Source organism: Amblyraja radiata, chromosome 3, assembly GCF_010909765.2.
Source record: "Amblyraja radiata isolate CabotCenter1 chromosome 3, sAmbRad1.1.pri, whole genome shotgun sequence".
Taxonomy (NCBI): domain Eukaryota; kingdom Metazoa; phylum Chordata; class Chondrichthyes; order Rajiformes; family Rajidae; genus Amblyraja; species Amblyraja radiata.
Window position 1 is genome coordinate 19,453,150 of NC_045958.1, and position 26,525 is coordinate 19,479,674.

Below are 26,525 nucleotides of genomic sequence, written 5' to 3' on the forward strand. Positions count from 1 at the left end.
CTAGAGCCAGCACATCCTTCCTCAGATATGATGCCCAAAATTGCTCGCTATATTCCAAATGCAGCCTGACCAGCGCCTTATAGAGCCTCAGCGTTACATCCCTGTTTTTGTATAAAAGCCCTCTCGAAATAAATGCTAGCATTGCGTTTGATTTCTTTACTACCGATTCGACATGCAGATTAACTTTTTGGGAATCCTGCATCCGCACTCCCAAGTCCCTTTGCACCGATTTCTGGATTTTCTTCCCATTTAGAAAATAATCTATGTCTTTATTCCTACTACCAAAATGCATTACGCCACACTTTGCTACGCTATATTCCATCTGCCACTTCTCCGCCCACTCTCCCAACCTGTCCAAGTCCTTCTGCAGAGTCCCTGCTTTCTCTACACTACCTGCCCCTCCACCTATTTGTGTATCATCTGCAAACTTGGCCACAAAGCCTTCAATCTCCTCATCTAAATCATTAACTTATGACGTGAAGAGCAACGGCCCCAGCACTGAGCCCTGCGGAACTCCGCTAGTCACTGGCAGCCAACCAGAAAAGTTCCGCTTTATTGCCACTCTTTGCCTTCTGCCATCCAGCCAACCTGATATCCATGCTGGTGTCTGCCCTTTGATATCATGGGCTCTCATCTTCTTTAGTAGCCTCCCATGTGGCACCTTATCAACGGCTTTCTGAAAATCTAGGTATACAGATTCTACTGACTCACTCATTTGGGTGTTCTGCCATTTACTTCTTCAAAGAATTCCAGCAAATTTTGCAGGCAAGACCTCCCCTTCACAAAGCCATGCTGACTTTGGCATATTTTATCGGGAACTTCTAACTACTCTGCAACCTCATCCTTTATAATGGACTCTAAAATCTTACCAACCACCAAAGTCAGACTAACTGGTCTATAGTTCCCACTATTCTGCTTTGCTCCCTTCTAGTGCAGCGGGGTAATATTGGCAATTTTTCAATTGTCTGGAACCACTACTGACTCTAGTGATTCTTGAAATATCACTATCATGCCTCCACAATCTCTAAAGCCATCTCTTTCAGAACCCAAGGGTGCAGTCCATCTGGTCCAAGTGACATCCACCTTCAGCCCTTTCAGCTTTCCAAGCATCTTCTCCATAGTAATAGCCACTCCACTAACATCCACTCCAACTGAATAGGTTCAACAACTCTTAATGATATCAGATTTTCTGAGTGGAGGAAAAGTCCTGTAGTTAAACAAAAAAGAAAATTATAGTGCCCTTTTCCAAAAAAATTTATTAAAGTAATGTTTATTTATTCATTCATCTCGTGATCAATAAATTAATTTAATAAATGACTTATACTGTCACGAAGAAAGACTGGATAGACTCGGCTTGTACACGCTAGAATTTAGAAGATTGAGGGGGGATCTTATAGAAACTTACAAAATTCTTAAGGGGTTGGACAGGCTAGATGCAGGAAGATTATTCCCGATGTTGGGGAAGTCCAGAACTAGGGGTCACAGTTTAAGGATAAGAGGGAAGTCTTTTAGGACCGAGATGAGAAAATCATTTTTTACACAGAGAGTGGTGAATCTGTGAAATTCTCTGCCACAGAAGGTAGTTGAGGCCAATTCATTGGCTATATTTAAGAGGGAGTTAGATGTGGCCCTTGTGGCTAAATGGATCAGGGGGTATGGAGAGAAGGCAGGGATGGGATACTGAGTTGGATGATCAGCCATGATCATATTGAATGGCGGTGCAGGCTCGAAGGGCCGAATGGCCTACTGCACCTATTTTCTATGTTTCAATGTTCTCTTGAATTTCAAATCTGAAGGAAACGTCTTGTGCCACAGTGATGATCCAGTGTGTGAAAGAACTTTCAGAAGAGTTTTCTGTCTATTCTTGATTCAGTATCAGAATTTTACTTAATATACATTTACTGGATATGCTTTTAATTTCAAAGCAGCAAGGATCCTTCTGTAATCTAAACTAAATAGCCCAGCTATAACATTCGAAAAGACTTGGAAATGCTATACTAGTCTGATAGGAATATCTGCTTTTAAATTATGTGACAATCTTTAAATTTTACCAATATTTTCCAAAGTTGATTGACTTTTTTCATTAGGTCTTGCACAGCAAGCCCCCCAAAAATGCTGTTACAATAGAGAAAATCAAATTACATCTGTGATGGGAATAAATAGTATTGCTTTGGGTACATGATGCTTTTTCAGAAACATCAAATTTAGTTTCCTCTTGATACTGTTTAACTTGCTCAACGATTCTGCATTTTTAGTTACATTTTGTCAGTGGTGTTTTGCTTAGGTTTTGCACAACTCGTCCAGTATTTTAAAAACAAATCCCATCAGCCAACTGGACGTTTTCTGCAAATCCTACTAAGTGTTTTGCTGCTATCTTTTTAAATATACAGAAAATGTGTTCTGGAGCATTAGAAACATAGAAACATAGAAAATAGCTGCAGGAGGAGGCCATTTGGCCCTTCGAGTCTGCACTGCCATTCATTGTGATCATGGTTGATCATCCATAATCAGTAACCTGTGCCAGCCTTCTCCCCATATCCCTTAATTCTGCTAGCCTCTAGAGCTCTATCAAACTCTCTTTTAAATTCATCCAGTGAATTGGCCTCTACTGCCTTCTGTGGCGGAGAATTCCACAAATTCACAACTCTGCGTGAAAATGTTTTTTCTCATCTCAGTTTTAAATGGCCTCCCCTTTATTCTTAGACTGTTGCCCCTGGTTCTGGACTGCCCCAACATTGGGAACATTTTCCTGCTTGTCCATTCCTTTTATAATTTTATACGTTTCTTTAAGATTTGGGGGAGGAGGCAGTGGGGGTGGGGGTGGTGGTTTGAAAAAATAGAGCCTTTTAAATCAGTGCAATGTTTTTGCTTCCCATTTACCAACAGACTTTCTGGGGTTTCCACACCTGCTTAACTTCCTAAATTTGTTGTTTCATGCACTTGAGATAAAGAAGAGTCTGATCGAGTTGTCTGATGTCAGCATATTGATGTAATTATATATAGCACATTACTGCAGCGTGTTGCAATGCTGATTAGATGCATGTCCTGTTGCACTCTGGTTTCCTTCCTGGTAAATAACTGACAGAAGGAAGGAAAATTAAAAAAATAATAATAATTGTCCAGTATACTTACTACTGTCAAGTTCAAGAGCAGCACTGTTAAAATCTTCAGAAAGAGGATTTGTTGAAGTTCTATGAGGAGGATGCAGAGATATTTCAGGGGTGCATAGACACATTAAGTGAATGGGTGAGGGATGGAATATAATGTGGAAAAATTTGAAATCATCCATTTTGGCAGCAAAAAGGAAATGTACTATCCTTCAACCACTACCTGTGTTTTGGTCCAATAATGGTTTCAGCCTATCTTTCCCACCATATGCCTATCAAAATTACACCAACCTATCTCATTTCATAGATTGTGGCCATCTAAAGAATAGCTCTGCTCAAAAATCTTACAGGTGGGGAATCAAAACGCCTCTGCAGTTAAACCTACAATATCATCTCCTTCCCTGGTCTCTAATTAGCTTCTTTCATGTTTATATGTTGTCTGTACTTTGGAGTTCCCTGAAATCTCCACACTGCACGAACGTAGATTCATGGAATCGTACAACATAATCATAGAATCAGTTTTCAAGGAGGAGGTAATTTGTTCTATTATGTATGGGCCAGCCAATTATTAACATCTTCCACAGGGTGCTAGAAATTCCTCTTCTTCCATTTTCTGCTGAAAGATATCATTACATTTTCTTTCATCAGTCTTTTGGGCAATGAATCTCAAATCATAATTTCCTGTGTTTAAAAAATAAAAATCTTTTTGTTTTTGGCCAGTTACCTTGTTAATTGGTGTTATTGTTATTATGATTAATTAACCATTTGCAACTTAAAATTCCACTGTTCCTCTTTATTCACTTGCACCAAACCTTTTATTTGGAAAGACTGTTCAATCTACTCTTAGCTTTTTCGGTTCAAAGGGTTAAAAGGTGTACTTTCACTGGTTTCCTTATCTAACTGAAATCCCCCAATTGTTTTTCCTAACTTTCCTAGTTTTGTCTTGAATGTAGTAATATATTTTAAAAAACTATTAACTTTTGTTTATTTTGTGATGGGTGTTAATTCTGGATGAGTTCTTTTAAGGAAAGGTTATTTTCATTGCATGCTGTTTGGCTCTTTCAGAATGTGAAATGATGAACGTAAAATTAATTCAAAATTTCTTTCCACCAGCATTGTGCTATTGCTGAGTCAGAAGCAGGCACTGGATGAGCTGAGACAAAATGTTCAGCAGATGAAGTGTACTGAAGTTAAACTCTTTGCCCAGAAAGATTTATTGGATCATACGGTCAAAGAGAATGATGGGAAGGAACCACCTCCAGTGCTGGCCTATGAAGATGATGCAAGATCTATCACTTCAATGGTAGGCTTAAATATATATTACATCCTGCACTGATATTTATTCATGTTTAATAACTGATGCAAAAAATAAGCCAAATTAGAAAATATCATTAGTCTTTTTACCTGATCTATCAAATGCATTTGGGGGTAGTATATATCAATACATTTGATTAGGCAGGATAATAAATACCTATTTTATAAAAGAGTTATAAATGTAAAATGTTACAGATTATTACTTGCAAAATAAATTTATGGAGAAATAAAAAGCCATCTTAATTATAATAGACAATAGGTGCAGGAGTAGGCCATTCGGCCCTTCAAGCCAGCACCACCATTCAATGTGATCATGGCTGATCATCCCCAATCAGTACCCCGTTCCTGCCTTCTCCCCATATCCCCTGACTCCGCTATTTTTAAGAGCCCTATCTAGCTCTCTCTTGAAAGCATCCAGAGAACCTGCCTCCACCGCCCTCTGAGGCAGAGAATTCCACAGACTCACCACACTCTGTGAGAAAAGGTGTTTCCTCGTCTCCGTTCTAAATGGCTTACTCCTTTTCCTAAACTGTGGCCCCTGGTTCTGGACTCCCCCTACATCGGGAACATGTTTCCTGCCTATAGCATGTCAAAACCCTTAACAATCTTATATGTTTCAATGAGATACCCTCTCATCCTTCTAAATTCCAGAGTGTACAAGCCCAGCTGCTCCATTCTCTCAGCATATGAGAATATTTAAGATAGAAGTAGAAGTAATATTTAAAGCTACAAATTAAATTATGACTCGCATTCTGAAGATTTTATACAGCATATAATTGAGTCAAGTCAAGTTTATTTGTCACATACACATACGAGATGTGCAGTGAAATGAAAAGTGGCAATGCTCGCAGACTTTGTGCAAAAAGACAAACAAACAAACAACCAAACAAACTACAAACAGAATGTAACAGAATCACATATTCTTTTTCATATTACAGCTACTGCTGTAGTTTTGGGAGCAACAGCAGCAGGAGTTTAGCAAGAGATACGACTGATTGGCTTTAGCCCAAGTGGGAGGAGAGAAGTGAAAACAGTTAAAGTAGTGGCCAAGGACAGGCAGACTTTACTCAGAACTGCTGTAGATTTGGGAGCAACTGCAGCAGGAGTTTTGCAAGAGATACGACTGATTGGCTCTAGCCCAAGTGGGAGGAGAGAAGTGAAAACAGTTAAAGTAGAGGCCAAGGACAGGCAGACTTTACTCAGAACTGCTGTAGATTTGGGAGCAACAGCAGCAGGAGTTAAGCAAGAGATACGACTGATTGGCTGTAGCCCAAGTGGGAGGAGAGAAGTGAGTCAGTGCCGGGAAAACAGTTGAAAACTGAGGAATTGTGAGAAAAGTGTGAGTCTTTGGCGAGGAGGCTGAGGAGAGGAGACCACGCAATACGCTTGAGAGGTAGAGACGAAAGAAGATGTCAGGCAAGCTGATTCAGTGCGATGCTTGCAGTATGTGGGAGGTCAAGGACACCGCTGGTGCCTCTGGCTGCTACAAATGCGAGAAGTGCATCCAGGTAGAGCTCCTGAAGGGCCGTGTTGGGGAACTTGAGAAGCAAGTGGATGACCTCCGGTTCGTCCGAGAAACGGAGTAGTTCCTCGACAAGTCCTACAGTACGATTGTTACACCTAAGGTACTGGAAGAGAGAAGGTGGGAGACAGTGAGAACGGGAGGGAAGCATGGAATGCCAACGTCCCCGGGTGTTGTACCTCTTGTGAACAGATTCACCCACTTAGAAGCTGTCGGGACAGAAGAGGTGTTTACACTGGGCGGCGGACTGGCTTGTGATGCGAATAGGGCTGTTGAGCCAAAACCAAAAAGGCCTAAGGCAGGCAACGCCATTGTAGTGGGAGACTCCATTGTGAGAGGTACGGACAGGGGTTTCTGCGGCAACAGACGGGATGCGAGGATGGTGTGCTGCTTTCCTGGTGCCAGGATCCAGGATGTCACGGACAGAGTGTAGAAAATCCTCAAGGGCGAAGGTGAACATCCGGAAGTGGTAGTGCATGTCGGCACAAACGATGTCGGAAAGAAGGGGATGAATATTCTACAGCGTGACTTTAGAGAGCTCGGAAAAAGCAGGACCTCCAGGGTTGTTATCTCCGGTGTGCTTCCAGTTCCTCGTGCTGGCGAGAGCAGGAACAGGGAGATACGGGACCTGAACGTGTGGCTGAGGAACTGGTGCACGGGGCAGGGATTTAGATTCTTAGATCACTGGGATCTGTTTTGGGGTAAGGGGGAACTGTACAAAAGGGAAGAATTGCATCTTAACAGGTGTGGGACCAGCATTCTGGCAGGCAGGTTTGCCACTGCTACACGGGTGGTTTTAAACTGAATAAGGGGGGTGGGGTGTCGAATGGGATAGTGGAGGATGGAGTTAAAGGGAAAGGGTTTCTTAAATGTGTGAGCGTAGAGACAGAGGGGTGTAAAATGAGGGTAGAAACAATAGGTAGCAAGGTGAAAAGTAAAAGTGGCAGGCAGACAAAACCAGGGCAAAAATCAAAAAGGGCCACTTTTCAACATAATTGTATAAGGGGTAAGAGTGTTGTAAAAACAAGCCTGAAGGCTTTGTGTCTCAATGCAAGGAGCATTCGTAATAAGGTGGATGAGTTGAATGTGCAGATAGCTATTAATGACTATGATATAGTTGGGATCATGGAGACATGGCTCCAGGGTGACCAAGGCTGGGAGCTGAACATCCAGGGATATTCAATATTCAGGAGGGATAGAGAGAAAGGAAAAGGAGGTGGGGTAGCGTTGCTGGTTAGAGAGGAGATTAACGCAATGGAAAGGATGGACATTAGTTTGGAGGATGTGGAATCGGTATGGGTAGAGCTGCGAAACACTAAGGGGCAGAAAACGCTGGTGGGTGTTGTGTACAGGCCACCTAACAGTAGTAGTGAAGTTGGAGATGGTATCAAACAGGAAATTAGAAATGCGTGCGACAAAGGCAAAACCGTTATAATGGGTGACTTCAATCTACATATAGATTGGGTGAATCAAATTGGCAGGGGTGCTGAGGAAGAGGATTTCTTGGAATGTATGCGGGATAGTTATCTAAATCAACATGTAGAGGAACCAACGAGAAAGCAGGCTATTTTAGACTGGGTATTGAGTAATGAGGAAGGGTTAGTTAGCAGTCTTGTTGTACGTGCCCTCTTGGGCAAGAGTGACCATAATATGGTTGAGTTCTTCATTAGGATGGAGAGTGACATTGTTAATTCAGAAACAATGGTTCTGAACTTAAAGAAAGGTAACTTTGAGGCTATGAGACGTGAATTGGCCAAGATTGACTAGCAATTAATTCTAAAAGGGTTGACGGTGGATATGCAATGGAAGACATTTAAAGACTGCATGGATGAACTACAAAAATTGTTCATCCCAGTTTGGCAAAAGAATAAATCAGGGAAGGTAGTGCATCCGTGGATAACAAGGGAAATCAGGGATAGTATCAAAGCGAAGGATGATGCGTACAAATTAGCCAGAAAAAGCAGCATACCGGAGGACTGGGAGAAATTCAGAGACCAGCAGAGGAGGACAAAGGGCTTAATTAGGAAAGGAAAAATAGATTATGAAAGAAAACTGGCAGGGAACATAAAAACTGACTGCAAAAGTTTTTATAGATATGTGAAAAGAAAGAGATTAGTTAAAACAAATGTAGGTCCCTTGCAGTCAGAAACAGGTGAGTTGATCATGGGGAACAAGGATATGGCGGACCAATTGAATAACTACTTTGGTTCCGTCTTCACTAAGGAAGACATAAATAATCTGCCGGAAATAGCAGGGGACCACGGGTCAAAGGAGTTGGAGGAATTGAGTGAAATCCAGGTTAGCCGGGAAGTGGTGTTGGGTAAATTGAATGGATTAAAGGCCGATAAATCCCCAGGGCCAGATAGGCTGCATCCCAGAGTACTTAAGGAAGTAGCTCCAGAAATAGTGGATGCATTAGTAATAATCTTTCAAAACTTTTTAGATTCTGGAGTAGTTCCTGAGGATTGGCGGGTAGCAAACGTAACCCCGCTTTTTAAGAAGGGAGGGAGAGAGAAAACGGGGAATTACAGACCAGTTAGTCTAACATCGGTAGTGGGGAAACTGCTAGAGTCAGTTATTAAAGATGGGATAGCAGCACATTTGGAAAGTGGTGAAATCATTGGACAAAGTCAGCATGGATTTACAAAAGGTAAATCATGTCTGACGAATCTTATAGAATTTTTCGAGGATGTAACTAGTAGCGTGGATAGGGGAGAACCAGTGGATGTGGTGTATCTGGACTTTCAGAAGGCTTTCAACAAGGTCCCACATAAGAGATTAGTATACAAACTTAAAGCACACGGCATTGGGGGTTCAGTATTGATGTGGATAGAGAACTGGCTGGCAAACAGGAAGCAAAGAGTAGGAGTAAACGGGTCCTTTTCACAATGGCAGGCAGTGACTAGTGGGGTACCGCAAGGCTCAGTGCTGGGACCCCAGCTATTTACAATATATATTAATGATCTGGATGAGGGAATTGAAGGCAATATCTCCAAGTTTGCGGATGACACTAAGCTGGGGGGCAGTGTTAGCTGTGAGAAGGATGCTAGGAGACTGCAAGGTGACTTAGATAGGCTGGGTGAGTGGGCAAATGTTTGGCAGATGCAGTATAATGTGGATAAATGTGAGGTTATCCATTTTGGTGGCAAAAACAGGAAAGCAGACTATTATCTAAATGGTGGCCGACTAGGAAAAGGGGAGATGCAGCGAGACCTGGGTGTCATGGTACACCAGTCATTGAAAGTAGGCATGCAGGTGCAGCAGGCAGTGAAGAAAGCGAATGGTATGTTAGCTTTCATAGCAAAAGGATTTGAGTATAGGAGCAGGGAGGTTCTACTGCAGTTGTACAGGGTCTTGGTGAGACCACACCTGGAGTATTGCGTACAGTTTTGGTCTCCAAATCTGAGGAAGGACATTATTGCCATAGAGGGTGTGCAGAGAAGGTTCACCAGACTGATTCCTGGGATGTCAGGATTTTCATATGAAGAAAGACTGGATAGACTCGGCTTGTACTCGCTAGAATTTAGGAGATTGAGGGGGGATCTTATAGAAACTTATAAAATTCTTAAGGGGTTGGACAGGCTAGATGCAGGAAGATTGCTCCCGATGTTGGGGAAGTCCAGGACAAGGGGTCACAGCTTAAGGATAAGGGGGAAATCCTTTAAAACCGAGATGAGAAGAACTTTTTTCACACAGAGAGTGGTGAATCTCTGGAACTCTCTGCCACAGAGGGTAGTCGAGGCCAGTTCATTGGCTATATTTAAGAGGGAGTTAGATGTGGCCCTTGTGGCTAAGGGGATCAGAGGGTATGGAGAGAAGGCGGGTACGGGATACTGAGTTGGATGATCAGCCATGATCATATTGAATGGCGGTGCAGGCTTGAAGGGCCGAATGGCCTACTCCTGCACCTAATTTCTATGTTTCTATGTTTCTAAATATTGTGGGCAGACGGAAAAAGGGAAAAAAAACAGCAATTTTTTTTTAAAATCTGTAGAGTGATACAGTATGGTTACTCCCTGGTGAGATAGGAGTTTACAGTCCGAATGGCCTCTGGGAAGAAACTCCTTCTCAACCTCTCCATTCTCACAGCATGGCAACTGAGGCGTTTGCCTGACCGTAGCAGCTGGAACAGTCCGTTGCAGGGGTGAAAATCCCATGATTTTATTGGCTGTGGAGTTGCACCTCCTGATGTATAGTTCCTGCAGGGGGGCGAGGGAAATTCCCATAGTGCGTTCGACCGAACGCACTACTCTCTGCAGAGCCTTCGTGTCCTGGGCAGAGCATTTCCCAAACCAGATTGTAATATTTCCAGACAAGATGCTTTCCACAGCCGCTGAATAGAAGCACTGGAGGATCCTCGGAGACACTCTGAATTTCCTCAATTGCCTGAGGTGGTAAAGGCGCTGCCTTGCCTTATTCACGAGTGCTGCGGCGTGTGATGTCCGTCTATGTCATATCCTCAGAGATGTGGACTCCCAGGTATTTAAAGCAGCTCACCCTATCCACAGTATCCCTATTTGATAATTTTATACAGCATGTAATATTATAATTGAATCTCAACTAAGTGATATAGCATCTGATTATCACCTATTTGTTAAAAAAAATTCATTATTTATTTGAACCAGACGCCTGGCACTTCATCAAAAATGTAATTCAAAAAGTTATTTCACGCAAACAGCAAAACCTATGAATACTGGAAATTTGAATTAAAATATGAAAACGCTGTACACTTAACAGGTCAGGCTGAGTTAACGTTGCAGATCATTACATTTCCTTCAGAATTGGGAACTTGTTTTAGGTTTCAGAGAATGGGGATGGGTGAGATTGAAAATGAAGAGAGACTCAGTAGCACAAAAAATGGCGGCGCCAGCTGAGCGTGTTTAGTGAATTGGTAATTGCAGTTGATCCATCTGGAGGTGATGTGGATATAAGGAATTGTATGAGGAGAAAATGAAGATGTGAAATAAAACATTGCAGTTGCCATAAGTATGAAATGAAAGAGAATGTCATGATATCCAGCAGATCGGATAGCAAGTGTATAATGACGCAAACAGGTTTTGAGGATTCTGATCAAGCTTGAAGAAAGAACTCTTCAACCATTAAATTCTGGTGTAGTTAGCCAATTCTTTTTTAGATTAACCCATTTTGCAGTATCACTTTCACATTGAGACACGTCTCCAGGTTAGCAGGGGTCATTGAAAAGAGAGAAACGGTTGCTGAATCGCACTGCTTTGATCGCACCGACTGGGACCTGTTTGCACAACAGGCTACCAGTGGTACAGAGGTAGACTTGGAGGAGTACACATCTACTGTGCTCTCCTACAGCAACTACTGTGTGGAGACTGTCACAGTGGACATAGAGTTTTTGACTGTGAAATGCAGGCCATTCTATCTGCCACGGGAGTTTACTGTGGTTAGCATTACTGCTGTATACATCCCCCCCGCAGCCAACACTAAGGAGGCTCTGCGTATTCTCTACCGTTCCATCAGTGAGCTGCAAAGGAATCATCCAGAGGGCGTTGTCATTGTTGCTGGGGACTTTAACCAGGCCAACATGAAGACTGTCCTCCCTCATTTCCATCAATATGTGGACTTTGCTACACGTGGAGAGAATACGCTGGACCGGGTCTACAGCAACATCAAGCAGGCTTTCAGAGCAGTACCCCGGCCTCACCTCGGCTCCTCTGACCACCTCTCTGTAATGCTCATCCCAGCCTATAAGCCCCTTCTGATCAGAGAGAAACCTACTGTGAAGCAGGTTAGAGTCTGGTCTGAGGGAGCTACAGAAGCACTCCAGGACTGCTTTGAGTGCACGGACTGGGACATGTTCAGGACAGCAGCCACTCATAACGAAAACATCAATATGGATGAGTATGCCATGTCAGTGTCGGGCTACATACAGAAGTGCATGGAGGACGTCACTGTCATCAGGAACATCACAACCCGGGCCAACCACAAACCTTGGATTACTGCAGAGGTGCGTGCCATGCTGAAAGCACGAAATGCGGCTTTTAAATCTGGTGATTTGGGAGCTCTGAGAACAGCGAGAGCCAACCTCAACCGCGAAATTAAGAAAGCAAAGCGCGCCCACGGACAGAAAATCCAGGGTTTCTTCCAGGATGATACCAACACCAGGAACATGTGGGAAGGCATCCGGGCCATAACAAACTACAAGGCACCTCAGATGTCTTGTAAGGATGACACAGACTTTCTAAATGAACTAAATAATCATTTCGGCAGGTTTGAGGCACTGAACACCACTACAATGAGGAAATTAGAGCCTCAACCAGGAGAACAGACACTGTCTTTTGAAACTGCTGAAGTCCGCAAAATCCTGGAGGGTATTGACCAGCGAAAGGCAGCCGGACCGGATAACATACCGGGGCGTCTGCTTAGGGGATGTGCCGACCAGCTGGCTCTGGTTCTGACAGACATTTTTAACATCTCCCTGAACCAGGCCATTGTTCCATCATGTTTCAAGACAGCCACCATCATACCAGTTCCCAAAAAGTCTACAATAACCTGCCTGAATAATTACCGCCCCGTAGCACTCACACCAATAATAATGAAGTGCTTTGAGAGGCTTATTAAGCAGCACATGGTCTCTAAACTCCCCTCCAGTTTTGACCCGTTCCAGTTTGCTTATCGCCCGAACCGCTCCACAGAGGATGCTATTTCCTCTGTAGTCCACCTGAGCCTACAACACCTGGAGGAGAGGAACACCCACGTGCGGATGCTGTTTGTTGATTTCAGCTCAGCATTTAACACGATAATCCCCCAGCATCTGGTGAGCAAACTGGCACCCCTAGGTTTCAATACCATACTGTGCAACTGGATCCTGGATTTCCTTTCTGAAAGACCCCAGTCTGTGCGGGTGGGGAAGAACACCTCCTCGGTCATCACACTGAGCACCGGATCCCCTCAGGGCTGTGTCCTGAGTCCGCTGCTCTTCACATTGATGACACATGACTGTGTCGCCAGGTCCACTACTAACCATATCATCAAATACGCGGATGACACAACAGTAGTGGGCCTCATCCGCAATAACGACGACCAGGCATATAGAGAGGAGGTGGAACAGCTCGTGAGCTGGTGCAGCAGGAACAACCTTCTCCTAAATGTGAACAAAACCAAGGAGATTGTCGTCGATTTCAGAAGGAAAATTCAGCCCAGTCACACTCCACTTTGCATCAACAACTCAGCAGTGGAGCAGGTGAAAAAGATCAAGTTCCTGGGGGTGCATATAACGGACACCTTAAACTGGTCCACAAACATTACATCTCTGGCAAAACGGGCACAGCAGCGGTTGTACTTCCTCCGCAGGTTGAGAAGTTTACACCTCCACCCTCCCATCCTCGCCACTTTCTACAGAAGCACAATTGAGTCGGTCATGACCAGCTGCATCTCTACGTGGTGCGGCAGCTGTACAGCTGCGGACTGGAAGTGCCTTCAGAGAGTGGTGAGGACAGCGGAAAAAATCATTGGGACTTCTCTTCCTTCAATCATGGACATGGGGTACAAGCGCTGTCTGATTAGAGCTAAGGGCATTACCAGAGCCCCCACACACCCACAATTCGGACTGTTTATACTGCTTAACTCTGGGAGGAGGTACCGCAGCATGAAGAGCGGGACAACCAGGTTCTGCAACAGCTTCATCCCCCAGGCCATAAGATTACTGAACAATCAACAAAACCGAGGCTAGAACTTTTTAAATATCGACACTTTTTAAAAAAAACTTTTTATATATATTTATTTTACAGAACCATGCACATGAGGCATTTTTATGGACGCACCTAGCACTTTTACTTTTACTATTTACCTGATTGGAGAGTCAAATGCAACGAAATTTCGTTCAAGGTGCACTGTGTCTAGGTGTATATCTGAATGACAATAAAGTTTTCATTCATTCATTCATTCATTCATTCATTCATTCATTCATTCATTCATTCATTCAAAGATGTTCCCAAACCGGAAACCCTGGATGAACAAGGAGGTTCAGGATCTGCTAAGGGCACGCAAGAATGCCTTTAAATCCAGGGACACTTCTGCCTACAGTGCGGCCAGGTCGAACCTGAACAAAGGCATAAAAAAGGCCAAAGACATCCACAGGCAAAGGGTAGAAGAACACTTCAATGCCGCGGACACCAGAAGCATGTGGCAGGGTGTCAGGGACATCACTGACTACAAGAGCAGCCCCGCCTGCCCCCACGGTGATATCACACTGGCCAACGAACTGAACACCTTATTTGCCCGGTTCGAAACTGGCAACACCACCAGGAGTGGAATAACCCCGGCCATGGCGGAGGGACAGGCCTTAACACTGAGCACTCAGGAGGTACAGTGCGCTCTGCGTAGGATCAATCCACGCAAGGCTGCAGGCCCGGATGGAGTCCAGGGAAGGGTACTAAAGGACTGTGCTGTACAGCTGGCGGAGGTATTCACGAGAATCTTCAATCTATCTCTATCTCTGGCAACGGTCCCCAAGTGCCTGAAAACAGCCACCATAGTGCCGGTGCCGAAAAAGTCCAAAGTCACCAACCTGAACGACTACCGCCCGGTTGCCCTAACTCCAATCCCAATGAAGTGCTTCGAAAGGCTGGTCCTCTCCCATATCAAATCCAGCATCCCTGCCTCACTGGACTCTCATCAATTTGCATACAGGGCAAATAGATCAACAGAGGATGCCATCTCTCTGGCTCTTCACACTGTCCTGACTCACCTGGACAGACAGGGCACGTACGTGAGGATGCTCTTCGTTGACTATAGCTCTGCATTCAATACGGTCATCCCCACCATGCTCACCACCAAACTCCACCAGCTAGTCCTCAGCTCGCCGATATGCGATTGGATCCTGAACTTTCTGACGGAGCGACCGCAGGCAGTGAGACTGGGCCCGCACCTGTCCTCCACTATCACCCTGAGCACCGGCACACCACAGGGCTGTGTGCTAAGCCCCATGCTCTACTCCCTCTTCACTCACGACTGTGTTCCTGCATTCGACACCAACACCATCGTGAAGTTTGCAGACGACACTACAGTGATTGGGCTGATCACCAACGGTGATGAAACAAAATACAGGGCGGAGGTGCAGAACCTGGCGGACTGGTGCACACGCAACAACTTGTCACTAAACACCTCCAAGACCAAGGAGCTGATTATTGACTTCAGGAGGTCCCATAATGGAGAATACGCCCCAATCTCCATTTACGGGGAAAGTGTGGAGAGAGTGTCCAGCTTTAAGTTTCTGGGCACTCACATTTCAGAGGACCTCACATGGTCCACCAACACCGCTGCGTTGGTCAAGAAGGCACAGCAACGACTGTTCTTCCTGAGGACATTAAAAAAGACTGGTCTGCCCCAACAGCTGCTGACAACGTTCTACCACTGCACCACAGAGAGCATATTAACGTATGGCATCTCTGTGTGGTATCTCAGCTGCACGGAGGCGGAGAGGAGAGCTCTTCAGCGCGTCATCCACAGAGCGCAGAGGATCATTGGGACAGAGCTACCAGCCTTGGAGGGCATCTACCACACACGGTGCCTCAGGAAGGCCGTCAGCATCCATAAAGACTCATCACACCCCTGTAAAGGACTGTTTGAACTACTTCCCTCCGGCAGACGTTACAAGGCCTTCTACGCCCGAACCTCCAGATTCAGAAACAGCTTTATCCCCAGAGCTATAGCGGCTCTGAACTGGCCCTGCTGAGTGCCCCCCATCCCCCCTGGACTGTCTCCCTCGGATGGTCACGTCACACAGCTTATTTATTTATTTTACTTTTCTTTCTCATCGGTTGGAGCTGCATACTAAATCTCGTTGCACTGACGTGCAATGATAATAAAATATATTATTATTATTAAGGGTGAGCTGAGGCCATGTGGGGAAATGTAAAACAGGTGGCCACCTGCCTATCAGATTCTCCATGCTTTACATTTGCTTTGCACACCCCGTTTCATGCTCCCTGCACAGTTCGAATCCTCCCAACGAAGGCAAAATGTAATGGTACAAACAAGTTTAAAGAATTCAAATCATTGATGAAGAAAGAACACCTTCACCGTATAAGATAAAAAATGAAACGTTTATTAAAATAACAATAAAAAGCGTGAAAATAATGCCTCTTAAACCCATCAACTGTATGTCAGTTACACCAGTTACATACTGCCATGCTACCGGCCCAACAAGGTTCAATGGGCTCGCATGCAGCATGCATTTATACCGTCCTTAATCTACAAGTCAATTATGTTTTAAAGCTAGCTATCTTCCTATGTCCAACAAGCAGGCTCAGTTAGGAAATCAATTAGGTGCTTGGAAAAATAATTTTGCTTTTTTGGAAGAACTAGTCCTCATATGCAGTTACAAGGACATATAGTAGTAAAACACTTCAAACTTTTATATACCCAGAGACATCCGAGCTTAGCCAACGACAGCACATTGGCACAGCTGGTAGAGCTGCTGCCTCACAGCACCAGAGTTCCGGGTTCGATCCTGATCTTGGGTGCTGTCTGTATGGAGTTTGCACATTCTCCCTGTGACCATGTGACTTTCCTACAAGTGCTCTGATTTCCTCCCAAACGCAAAGTCATGTGGGTATGTAGATTAATCAACCTCTGTAAATTGCCCCAGTGTGTTGGGAGTGACAGATGGAAAAACATAGAACTAGTGTGAACGGGTGATCCATGTTGTATCTGTTAACTAAACTAAAAAGCTCAACCTGATATCATAAAATAACTCTTGTTTTCACTATTATTTCATGTTACTTCCCCATCCTTCTCCTTTCTCTGCTTGACACCAGTTTGCCATAAATTATGGCAATGAAGTCATATCCTGGTAATGATGTTCCATTACTCATTTTCTAAAATGTTGTTTGCTGGCTAAGATTTTTGGAGTCTCAACTTAGATACAGAAGGGCTTTTTCATAAATTAAATGGTTAAGTATTATTGTGGTGTTACCTCATCCCTATTCGAACATTTCAATATTGTTTATATATGACTTCCTGCAGCCCAAATTAGTTTAAAATCAAGGGGGGGAAAACAAAATAACAAAAAATAATGTAGGAAGCGTTGACATTGGCCATACAGTAGGTATGGAACATATTGCCTGAAATTTCAGATTTCTATCTTTCATCTGAATTGATAGATCTTTTATAAGCTAACTTTAAAACATGAACAGAAACAGAAAACGAAGAAGGATGAAGCACAGATACACACATACACTGTATAGGCATCTTTACACTTAAAATCAGAGACACATTATTTGAGAGTATTCTCATGACTTATAGTGTCTTTCTGATCACTCAAGTTTTATATTGTTTTTCTTGGTTTATTCTAGACCGTCCACAATAGATACCTTGCAAAATAGTTACATTATTTCCAAGACTTAAGTTGCGGTTCTAGAAACTATATTAAGAAAAGTGTAATATTATTCAGAGAATTGTCTGTTGCTGCATTAAAAGCAGTTTATAAATTCTGGTTTTTAGTTTGCAATTTTCTGTTCCAGTTTCTGTTTTGTCTCGGTGTAACTTTCTATGAAATTATTTGTGCCATTGTTTCAGCCGCAGAAATGCTAAAATAAAAAGCAGCAACTCCTCAATTTTTTGATGTTGTTAAATCCTCAGCCGGTATAATCTGAGTTTTGCATCAAACTGCAGTTACGTATTAAATTAAAATTATAATAAATCTCTGTGGCATAACAATTGTAATTTTTTAATTTAAATTTTTAGTTTATCTTTCTTTGAACTATTTGCTGATTTTTTTTTTTTGGTTGGGGGGTGGGTACCTTTATCCAGACCATTCTCTTTCCAAATTTGCCATGAGTCGTAAATTCATTTTTATTATAATTGTTCCAATACATAGTCACCAATTCATAATTCCTATCCTTTCATTGTATCCTTTCACATTTGCTCCCTAATCCCCTACATTCCTGAGGACCGGATAACTTTGTTTATTTAGTTCCAATTCCTGATCAACTTGCAGAAATTTTGTGCACTCAAAGTTGAATTTGCCCCTGCAATTCATGTTTTTTTTTGCATTCCATTTTATATACATCAGCTTCTACAGACATATGTCATATGTCATTGACATAGTGTGGGGACAAGTTAGTAACATGTAAAGGACAAGTTAGTAACATGTAAAATAACTGGAGTGCTTTATTCAGAGAGCAAATATTATCTGTATACTTCTTAATATTCTTTCTGCTATATTGAAGGAAAATAACTGTTTCATAGATACATAGAAAATAGGTGCAGGAGTAGGCCATTCGGCCCTTTGAGCCAGCACCGCCATTCAATATGATCATGGCTGATCATCCAACACAGTATCCCGTACCTGCCTTCTCTCCATACCCCCTGATCCCTTTAGCCACAAGGGCCACATCTAACTCCCTCTTAAATACAGCCAATGAACTGGCCTCAACTACCCTCTGTGGCAGAGAGTTCCAGAGATTCACCACTCTCTGTGAAAAATGTTTTTCTCATCTCGGTCTTAAAGGATTTCCCCCTTATCCTTAAGCTGTGACCCCTTGTCCTGGACTTCCCCAACATCGGGAACAATCTTTCTGCATCTAGCCTGTCCAACCCCTTAAGAATTTTGTAGGTTTCTATAAGATCCCCCCTCAATCTCCTAAATTCTAGCGAGTACAAGCCGAGTCTATCCAGTCTTTCTTCATATGAAAATCCTGACATCCCAGGAATCAGTCTGGTGAACCTTCTCTGCACACCCTCTATGGCAATAATATCCTTCCTCAGATTTGGAGACCAAAACTGTACGCAATACTCCAGGTGTGGTCTCACCAAGACCCTGTACAACTGCAGTAGAACCTCCCTGCTCCTATACTCAAATCCTTTTGCTATGAATGCTAACATACCATTCGCTTTCTTCACTGCCTGCTGCACCTGCATGCCTACTTTCAATGACTGGTGTACCATGACACCCAGGTCTCGTTGCATCTCCCCTTTTCCTAATCGGCCACCATTTAGATAATAGTCTGCTTTCCTGTTTTTGCCACCAAAGTGGATAACATCACATTTATCCACGTTATAGTGCATCTGCCATACATTTGCCCACTCACCCAGCCTATCCAAGTCGCCTTGCAGCCTCCTAGCATCCTCCTCACAGCTAACACTGCCCCCCCAGCTTAGTGTCATCCGCAAACTTGGAGATGTTGCCTTCAATTCCCTCGTCCAAATCATTAATATATATTGTAAATAGCTGGGGTCCCAGCACTGAGCCTTGCGGTACCCCACTAGTCACTGCCTGCCATTGTGAAAAGGACCCGTTTACTCCTACTCTTTGCTTCCTGTTTGCCAGCCAGTTCTCTATCCACATCAATACTGAACCCCCAATACCGTGTGCTTTAAGTTTGTATACTAATCTCTTATGTGGGACCTTGTCGAAAGCCTTCTGAAAGTCCAGATACAACACATCCACTGGTTCTCCCCTATCCACTCTGCTAGTTACATCCTCGAAAAATTCTATAAGATTCGTCAGACATGATTTACCTTTTGTAAATCCATGCTGACTTTGTCCAATGATTTCACCACTTTCCAAATGTGCTGCTATCCCATCTTTAATAACTGACCCTAGCAGTTTCCCCACTACCGATGTTAGACTAACTGGTCTGTAATTCCCTGGTTTCTCTCTCCCTCCCTTTTTAAAAAGTGGGGTTACATTAGCTACCCTCCAATCCTCAGGAACTACTCCAGAATCTAAAGAGTTTTGAAAAATTATCACTAATGCATCCACTGTTTCTGGAGCTACTTCCTTAAGTACTCTGGGATGCAGCCTATCTGGCCCTGTGGATTTATCGGCCTTTAATCCATTCAATTTACCCAACACCACTTCCCGACTAACCTGGATTTCACTCAGTTCCTCCATCTCCTTTGACCCGCGGTCCCCTGCTATTTCCGGCAGATTATTTATGTCTTCCTTAGTGAAGACGGAACCAAAGTAGTTATTCAATTGGTCCGCTATATCCTTGTTCCCCATGATCAATTCACCTGTTTCTGACTGCAAGGGACCTACATTTGTTTTAACTAATCTCTTTCACATATCTATAAAAACTTTTGCAGTCAGTTTTTATGTTCCCTGCCAGTTTTCTTTCATAATCTATTTTCCCTTTCCTAATTAAGCCCTTTGTCCTCCTCTGCTGGTCTCTGAATTTCTCCCAGTCCTCTGGTATGCTGCTTTTTCTGGTTAATTTGTACGCTTCATCTTTTGCTTTGATACTATCTCTGATTTCCCTTGTTATCCACGGATGCACTAACTTCCCTGATTTATTCTTTTGCCAAACTGGGATGAACAATTTTTGGAGTTCATCCATGCCGTCTTTAAACGCCTTCCATTGCATATCCACCGTCAACCCTTTTAGAATTAATTGCCAGTCAATCTTGGCCTTTTCACGTCTCATACCCTCAAAGTTACCTTTCTTTAAGTTCAGAACCATTGTTTCTGAATTAACAATGTCACTCTCCATCCTAATGAAGAACTCAACCATATTATGGTCACTCTTGCCCAAGGGGCCACGCACAGCAAGACTCCTAACTAACCCTTCCTCATTACTCAATACCCAGTCTAGAATAGCCTGCTCTCTCGTTGGTTCCTCTACATGTTGGTTTAGAAAACTATCCCGCATACATTCCAAGAAATCCTCTTCCTCAGCACCCCTGCCAATTTGATTCACCCAATCTATATGTAGATTGAAGTCACCCATTATAACTGTTTTACCTTTGTTGCACGCATTTCTAATTTCCTGTTTGATGCCATCCCCAACTTCACTATTAGTTAGGTGGCCTGTACACAACACCCACTAGCGTTTTCTGCCCCTTAATGTTTCGCAGCTCTACCCATACCGATTCCACATCCTCCTAGCTAATGTCCTTCCTTTCCATTGCATTAATCTCCTCTCTAACCAGCAACGCTACCCCACCTCCTTTTCCTTTCTGTCTATCCCTCCTGAATATTGAATATCCCTGGATGTTCAGCTCCCAGCCTTGGTCACCCTGGAGCCATGTCTCCGTGATCCCAACTATATCATAATCATTAATAGCTATCTGCACATTCAACTCATCCACCTTATTACGAATGCTCCTTGCATTGAGACACAAAGCCTTCAGGCTTGTTTTTACAACGCTCTTACCCCTTTTACAATTAAGTTGAAAAGTGGCACTTTTTGATTTTTGCCCTGGATTTGTCTGCCTGCCACTTTTACTTTTCACCTTGCTACCTATTGCTTCCACCCCCATTTTACACCCCCCTGTCTCTCTGCTCACCCATTTAAGAACCCCACCACCTCTTATTCTCTGTTTATTATTGTTTTCTTCTTTCCCCCCTACATTTTGGGTCCGAGTGCTACCCTTCTCTGCCTCCTGCCTCACACCCTGACTGCTAGCTTTCCCTATTTGAGTCCCTCCCCCCAACCATTCTAGTTTAAAGACTCCCCAGTAGCCTTTGCAAATCTCCCCGCCAGGATATTGGTCCCCCTCGAGTTCAAGTGCAACCCGTCCTTTCTGTACAGGTCACACCTTCCACAAGAGGTCCCAATGATCCAGAAACTTGAATCCCTGCCCTCTGCACCAGTCCTTCAGCCACACATTTATCCTCCACCTCGCTCCATTCCTACTCTCACTGTCCGTGGCACAGGCAGTAATCCCGAGATTGTTACCTTTGCGGTCCTTCTCTTTACCTCCCCTCCTAACTCCCTAAATTCTCCTTTCAGGACCCCTTCTCTTTTTCTACCTATGTCATTGGTACCTATATGCACCACGACCTCGGGCTCCTCTCCCTCCCATTTCAGGGTATCTTGGACACGTTCAGACACATCCCAGACCCTGGCACCAGGGAGGCAAACTACCATCCGGTTCTCCCGACTGCGTCCACGGAATCGCCTGTCTGACCCCCTAACTATAGAGTTTCAGTTATTTAAATGTTTAGAAATACTTTGCATTGAATCAACTTTCCAAAAGTCAATGGTATGAAGTTTGCATTTTCATTCAAAGCTGAACTGTCAGTCCTGTCCAATCTTACTGTGGGAATGAACCAGCAATTTTCGGCACCTGCTCTCGTACAGTGAAACGCAGACGTGCTGCTGAATGAGAGGATAACAAAAAAAAACACAAAGAAGTGAAAAATGGTTCCAGTGGAAGTGTAAATAGTTAAAACAGAAGAGGAGAGTAGATGGAAAGTATCAAAAAGTTGCAGGGGAATTTTAAGGCTACTACTTAGAAAATAAATTGCGTAACTGACATAACTTATTTTTAACGATAAAGTTGTAGTTGAAGGTTCTTGTAAGGAAACAAAGGAATTAATGAATTAATTATGAATCACAGACTTCAAGCAGTCATCGCATGCAAAGGACATGCAATAAAATACTAAATATGACTACTTTCATTTACATGTTATTGCTGTGTCCCAAACATTATGGTGCCTGAAATGGGGGGACTATGCATAAATACTGCTGTAATTTCCACATGATCAAAACAAAATGTATAAAAATGGCCTTAATTAAAATCTGACAATGTGCACTTTAACCACATGTGATTTTTTTCTATTAAAAATCTCAAATTGTGGAGTACAGAGGCAAATAAATAAATGACAGGTCTTTGTCCCAAACATTGTGGAGGGCAATGTAGCTGCCTTTTTTTTTAGAAATACATAGAATTTAATGGAATCGGTCATTGAGTGCAACAAGGAAAATGGGAAAAGGAGATAGTGTGGTTGAGTTGATTTGTTTTGATTCAAATCCTTCACATAAACTACTATTTTTGCTCCATGCTAGAAAATTAAAATCCCAGACTGTTTCTCACTACTGAGTCCATTTTTACTTTTGTCTCGTCTAATTGGTTTTACATTCCATTGAGTCACAATGAAATCACTGGCGTGATGTTCTCAATTTTAAGTTCTTAGATAGTTCAGATGCAACTCTGACAGATCTGGAAAGACACAACTATCTAAAGAGGAACATTATGTACGAACACATTATTAAATGAATAGGGTATAATTAGCAGCATCGGTTTACTAGCAGTAGTGTATTGGACATTTTTGATTCCATTTGCAACATCTTAGCGGTTAGTACAGTCCCTGATTGCATGCAGGGTGACCTATACAACATCAAGAAGAACCACTGATTTGAGTGGCAGAGTTTGAATTTAGAATTATGGGCATTATATTCTGAGAGTACTGGAGTTCTGCCGAGATCATAAGGAAACTGACTCCTACTCTTTTCTTACGCCATCTCTCAAGATCAATGAGGAGTTGCTTCTATTTTAGTTCTGTAGATTGTTTGTTTTTTTTTTTTGTTTTTTTTAAGGACAGTGCATATTTATAAACATTTGCATGCAATACGCAAGATTATAGCTATAGGCTAATTTCCATCTGTAGTCCCTCTGGTAAACCAGGTTAACACATCACAACACATTCAATCCATAAGAAAGGAATCAAAACAAAATACAAACAAAAAACATAACAAAACAGACAATAAAGTTAAAAAGTAACAATAAAAGACTGCCAGATGATTATATTACGGTTGATTATGAATACAGGTTTGATTTTCCAGTAAGCATTTTTTGAGTTGTTTTGTAAATGTGGTGATGGTTGGCAGATCCCGTATGAAGCAGGGGATCGCGTTCCAGGTATGCGACGCTCTATAGGAAAATACTGTCTGGCCAAATACACTTTTCTTAAACGGGACAACACAATCACCCCTGGATGCTGCTCTTGTCGACCTATTTATGTTCTTCTTTATAAATTCTTTTAACGGAGGTGGGGCTAGTCCATGGATGATTTTATAAACTAAAATTGAGTCCAAATAATTTATTACATTTTCCCAGCTCAGCAGATCAAATTTTTTAAGGATGCTGCAGTGATGGTACATTCTGGGCTTTTTATCAAGAGTTTTTAAGGCTTGTTTGTAAGCAATTTCAACAGGCTTTATCGTGGACTTACATGCCAATGACCAAGTCGTTATACCGTAGGTCATGTATGGCATAATCATAGCATTAAAATATAATTTAGCCGAATCAGTAGTTAAATTATTCCTAATATATCTAAAATTGGACAAATTAAATTTAATTAAATTCACTGTTCTTTTTACCTGTTGTTTAAAACCGAGCTGTGAGTCAATCACGATTCCTAAATATTTAAACTCCTTTACAATTTTAAGTTTTGTTCCATGAACAAACACATCCGGATCTGCATCTGTACTTGCCTTTTTGGAGAAAAACATACAGACAGTCTTTGACAAATTTAGATGCAAATCAGAAAACTGCAACCAGTTTGACACATTAATCATAGCAGCTGATAGGTCTTGTGCAGCTTGATGTCTGCTTTTGGCATGTACATGCATAACTGCATCGTCAGCATACATCTGGCAAGTCACATTTGATGGACAGCTACTTGGTAAATCATTAATGTACAGACTGAATAATAACGGTCCCAAGATTGAACCTTGAGGTACACCAAGAGGGTTTTTAGAAGTTGCAGATTTACTGTTATGCACTCTAACACATTGTTCTCTCTGTACCATATATGACTCAATCCATTTCATCGTGCTCAAAGAGAGGTTAAAATAGGACAGTTTGGTCATCAAGATCTGATGGTTCACAGTATCAAAGGCTTTTCGTAAATCAAGAATTGTGATTCTGAAGTGATTGAGGGCAATGTGGCACACCTACAGATTTGGTTTGGTAGGAGGTAGCTTTGCTGCAATTTGTGTGGATAAGTTGTGAGGGGTGGGATTCATTTGACTGTTCACACAGGACTTCTGACAAGTGCACGCAGAGTTATCAGTAACATCCTGAATTCTCCTTCTCCACTTGAAGTAGTCATAAGCTGCAGATTCCCAGGGGGTGGTAGGTGGGAAAACTTACTCAAGGAAGTGTTTAAAAACACGAGCAAATTTTGTCCTCTGTAAACCTGCGTAATATCTTCCCTTTGCAGAGTTTGGAATAAAATATTTGGCTTGGGAGTCTGGTGTGAAGCATGCAAATGATGTGGCCTCTCCGATGGAGCCAACTGAACATAATTAGGACCTTGGTTTAGGAGATGTTGTTCTGGGAGAGTGCACTGGGAAGGGTTGGTTTGCTTGTGCTGCCAATGGATTTGGAAGATTATGCAGACATGGCAATGGTGGTATCAAGCCAGTGCTTTGAGGTGCCTGGTGCAAGTTTTTCACATCTCCGAAGCATTTTGGATGCCGGGGATTACTGCAGCTTTGTTAAGCATGGACTCTGAGCTTGGTTTGGAGTCTTGTTCTTCAAACACCCTGGTTCAAAAGCTGTGCTTTAGTTCATTTAGAAAAGAGAAAATGGTTCAATATTCAGGATCCTGTTGTGATACTTAATTATCAGAGTGCAATGTTGCACAGTGGGAGCCTTTTGGTAGAGGGGCTTTTTTTGAGCGTAAGGTCTATCCTCTCATAGAAACATAGAAAATAGGTGCAGGAGTAGGCCATTCGGCCCTTCGAGCCTGCACCGCCATTCAATATGATCATGGCTCTCATATACATCATTGAATAACGGTGACACAGAACTCAGTCACCAAACCTTACAGCAGCTTGACTACTGAGATTGGTGGTGACCTTCCTTCTGGAGTGGAGGCAATGTAGTTTGAAGAGTTCCCCCGCCTGTTCATCAGGTTAGATTCACCTCTCAATTGAGCTTGTTACAGAAAGGGTGCAGCAATGTGGCGTGGAATATTGAAAAAAGTACACAGACATCTGTGGATCCATTGATTGGATCATAGCTGGTTTTCATGAAAATAAGATGAAAATAATTTCTGAAGACATCCTGATTTGAGGAGGATATTCCACTGTTCCTCCCAATTGATAGCGTAAAAGGCTTCAGTTATGGGTGCTGGAGTTGCTTGGAGTTGTCATGTGACAAGGAGCACATGAGCCTCTTGATGGATGAATTCACTCTGATTTGGGAAACAACTCTTCAGCCACTTGGAGGAGGTGAGAGATGAATCAGGGGTTTTGCAAAAACCTGAAACCAAAAGGGGAATATGAGAAATGTCCACAAGATCAGACAGTGTCCGGGGAGAAAGAAAAAGCTGACTTTATATTGCAAATATTCAGATTCAGATTCAGATTCAACTTTAATTGTCATTGTCAGTGTACATAGAAACATAGAAACATAGAAATTAGGTGCAGGAGTAGGCCATTCGGCCCTTCGAGCCTGCACCGCCATTCAATATGATCATGGCTGATCATCCAACTCAGTATCCCGTACCTGCCTTCTCTCCATACCCTCTGATCCCCTTAGCCACAAGGGCCACATCTAACTCCCTCTTAAATATAGCCAATGAACTGGCCTCGACTACCCTCTGTGGCAGGGAGTTCCAGAGATTCACCACTCTCTGTGTGAAAAAAGTTCTTCTCATCTCGGTTTTAAAGGATTTCCCCCTTATCCTTAAGCTGTGACCCCTTGTCCTGGACTTCCCCAACATCGGGAGCAAGCTTCCTGCATCTAGCCTGTCCAACCCCTTAAGAATTTTGTAAGTTTCTATAAGATCCCCTCTCAATCTCCTAAATTCTAGAGAGTATAAACCAAGTCTATCCAGTCTTTCTTCATAAGACAGTCCTGACATCCCA

The 26,525-nt window shown here is 42.8% G+C and overlaps 1 protein-coding gene and 1 long non-coding RNA gene across 3 annotated transcripts in view; one reads left to right on the forward strand and one right to left on the reverse strand.

Moving 5' to 3' along the window:
- The window catches only part of fer (FER tyrosine kinase), a 146,358-nt gene that overhangs the window by 71,252 nt on the left and 48,581 nt on the right, over positions 1-26,525 (forward strand). Inside the window, exons 9-10 of one of the 2 annotated variants that reach the window (XM_033017394.1) lie at positions 4,221-4,410; positions 17,494-17,634. In XM_033017394.1, the coding sequence (XP_032873285.1) occupies positions 4,221-4,410; positions 17,494-17,508 (205 nt within the window). In that variant the 3' untranslated portion in view covers positions 17,509-17,634. Of the gene's footprint in view, positions 1-4,220; positions 4,411-17,493; positions 17,635-26,525 lie in introns of those variants that run through there. The other variant, XM_033017393.1, reaches the window with a different exon arrangement.
- LOC116970829 lies at positions 646-17,728 on the reverse strand. The gene is made up of 3 exons (XR_004411329.1): positions 17,718-17,728; positions 16,635-16,638; positions 646-864 (listed from the first exon to the last, which is right to left on the reverse strand). It is a non-coding gene; the product is annotated as an uncharacterized LOC116970829 (long non-coding RNA).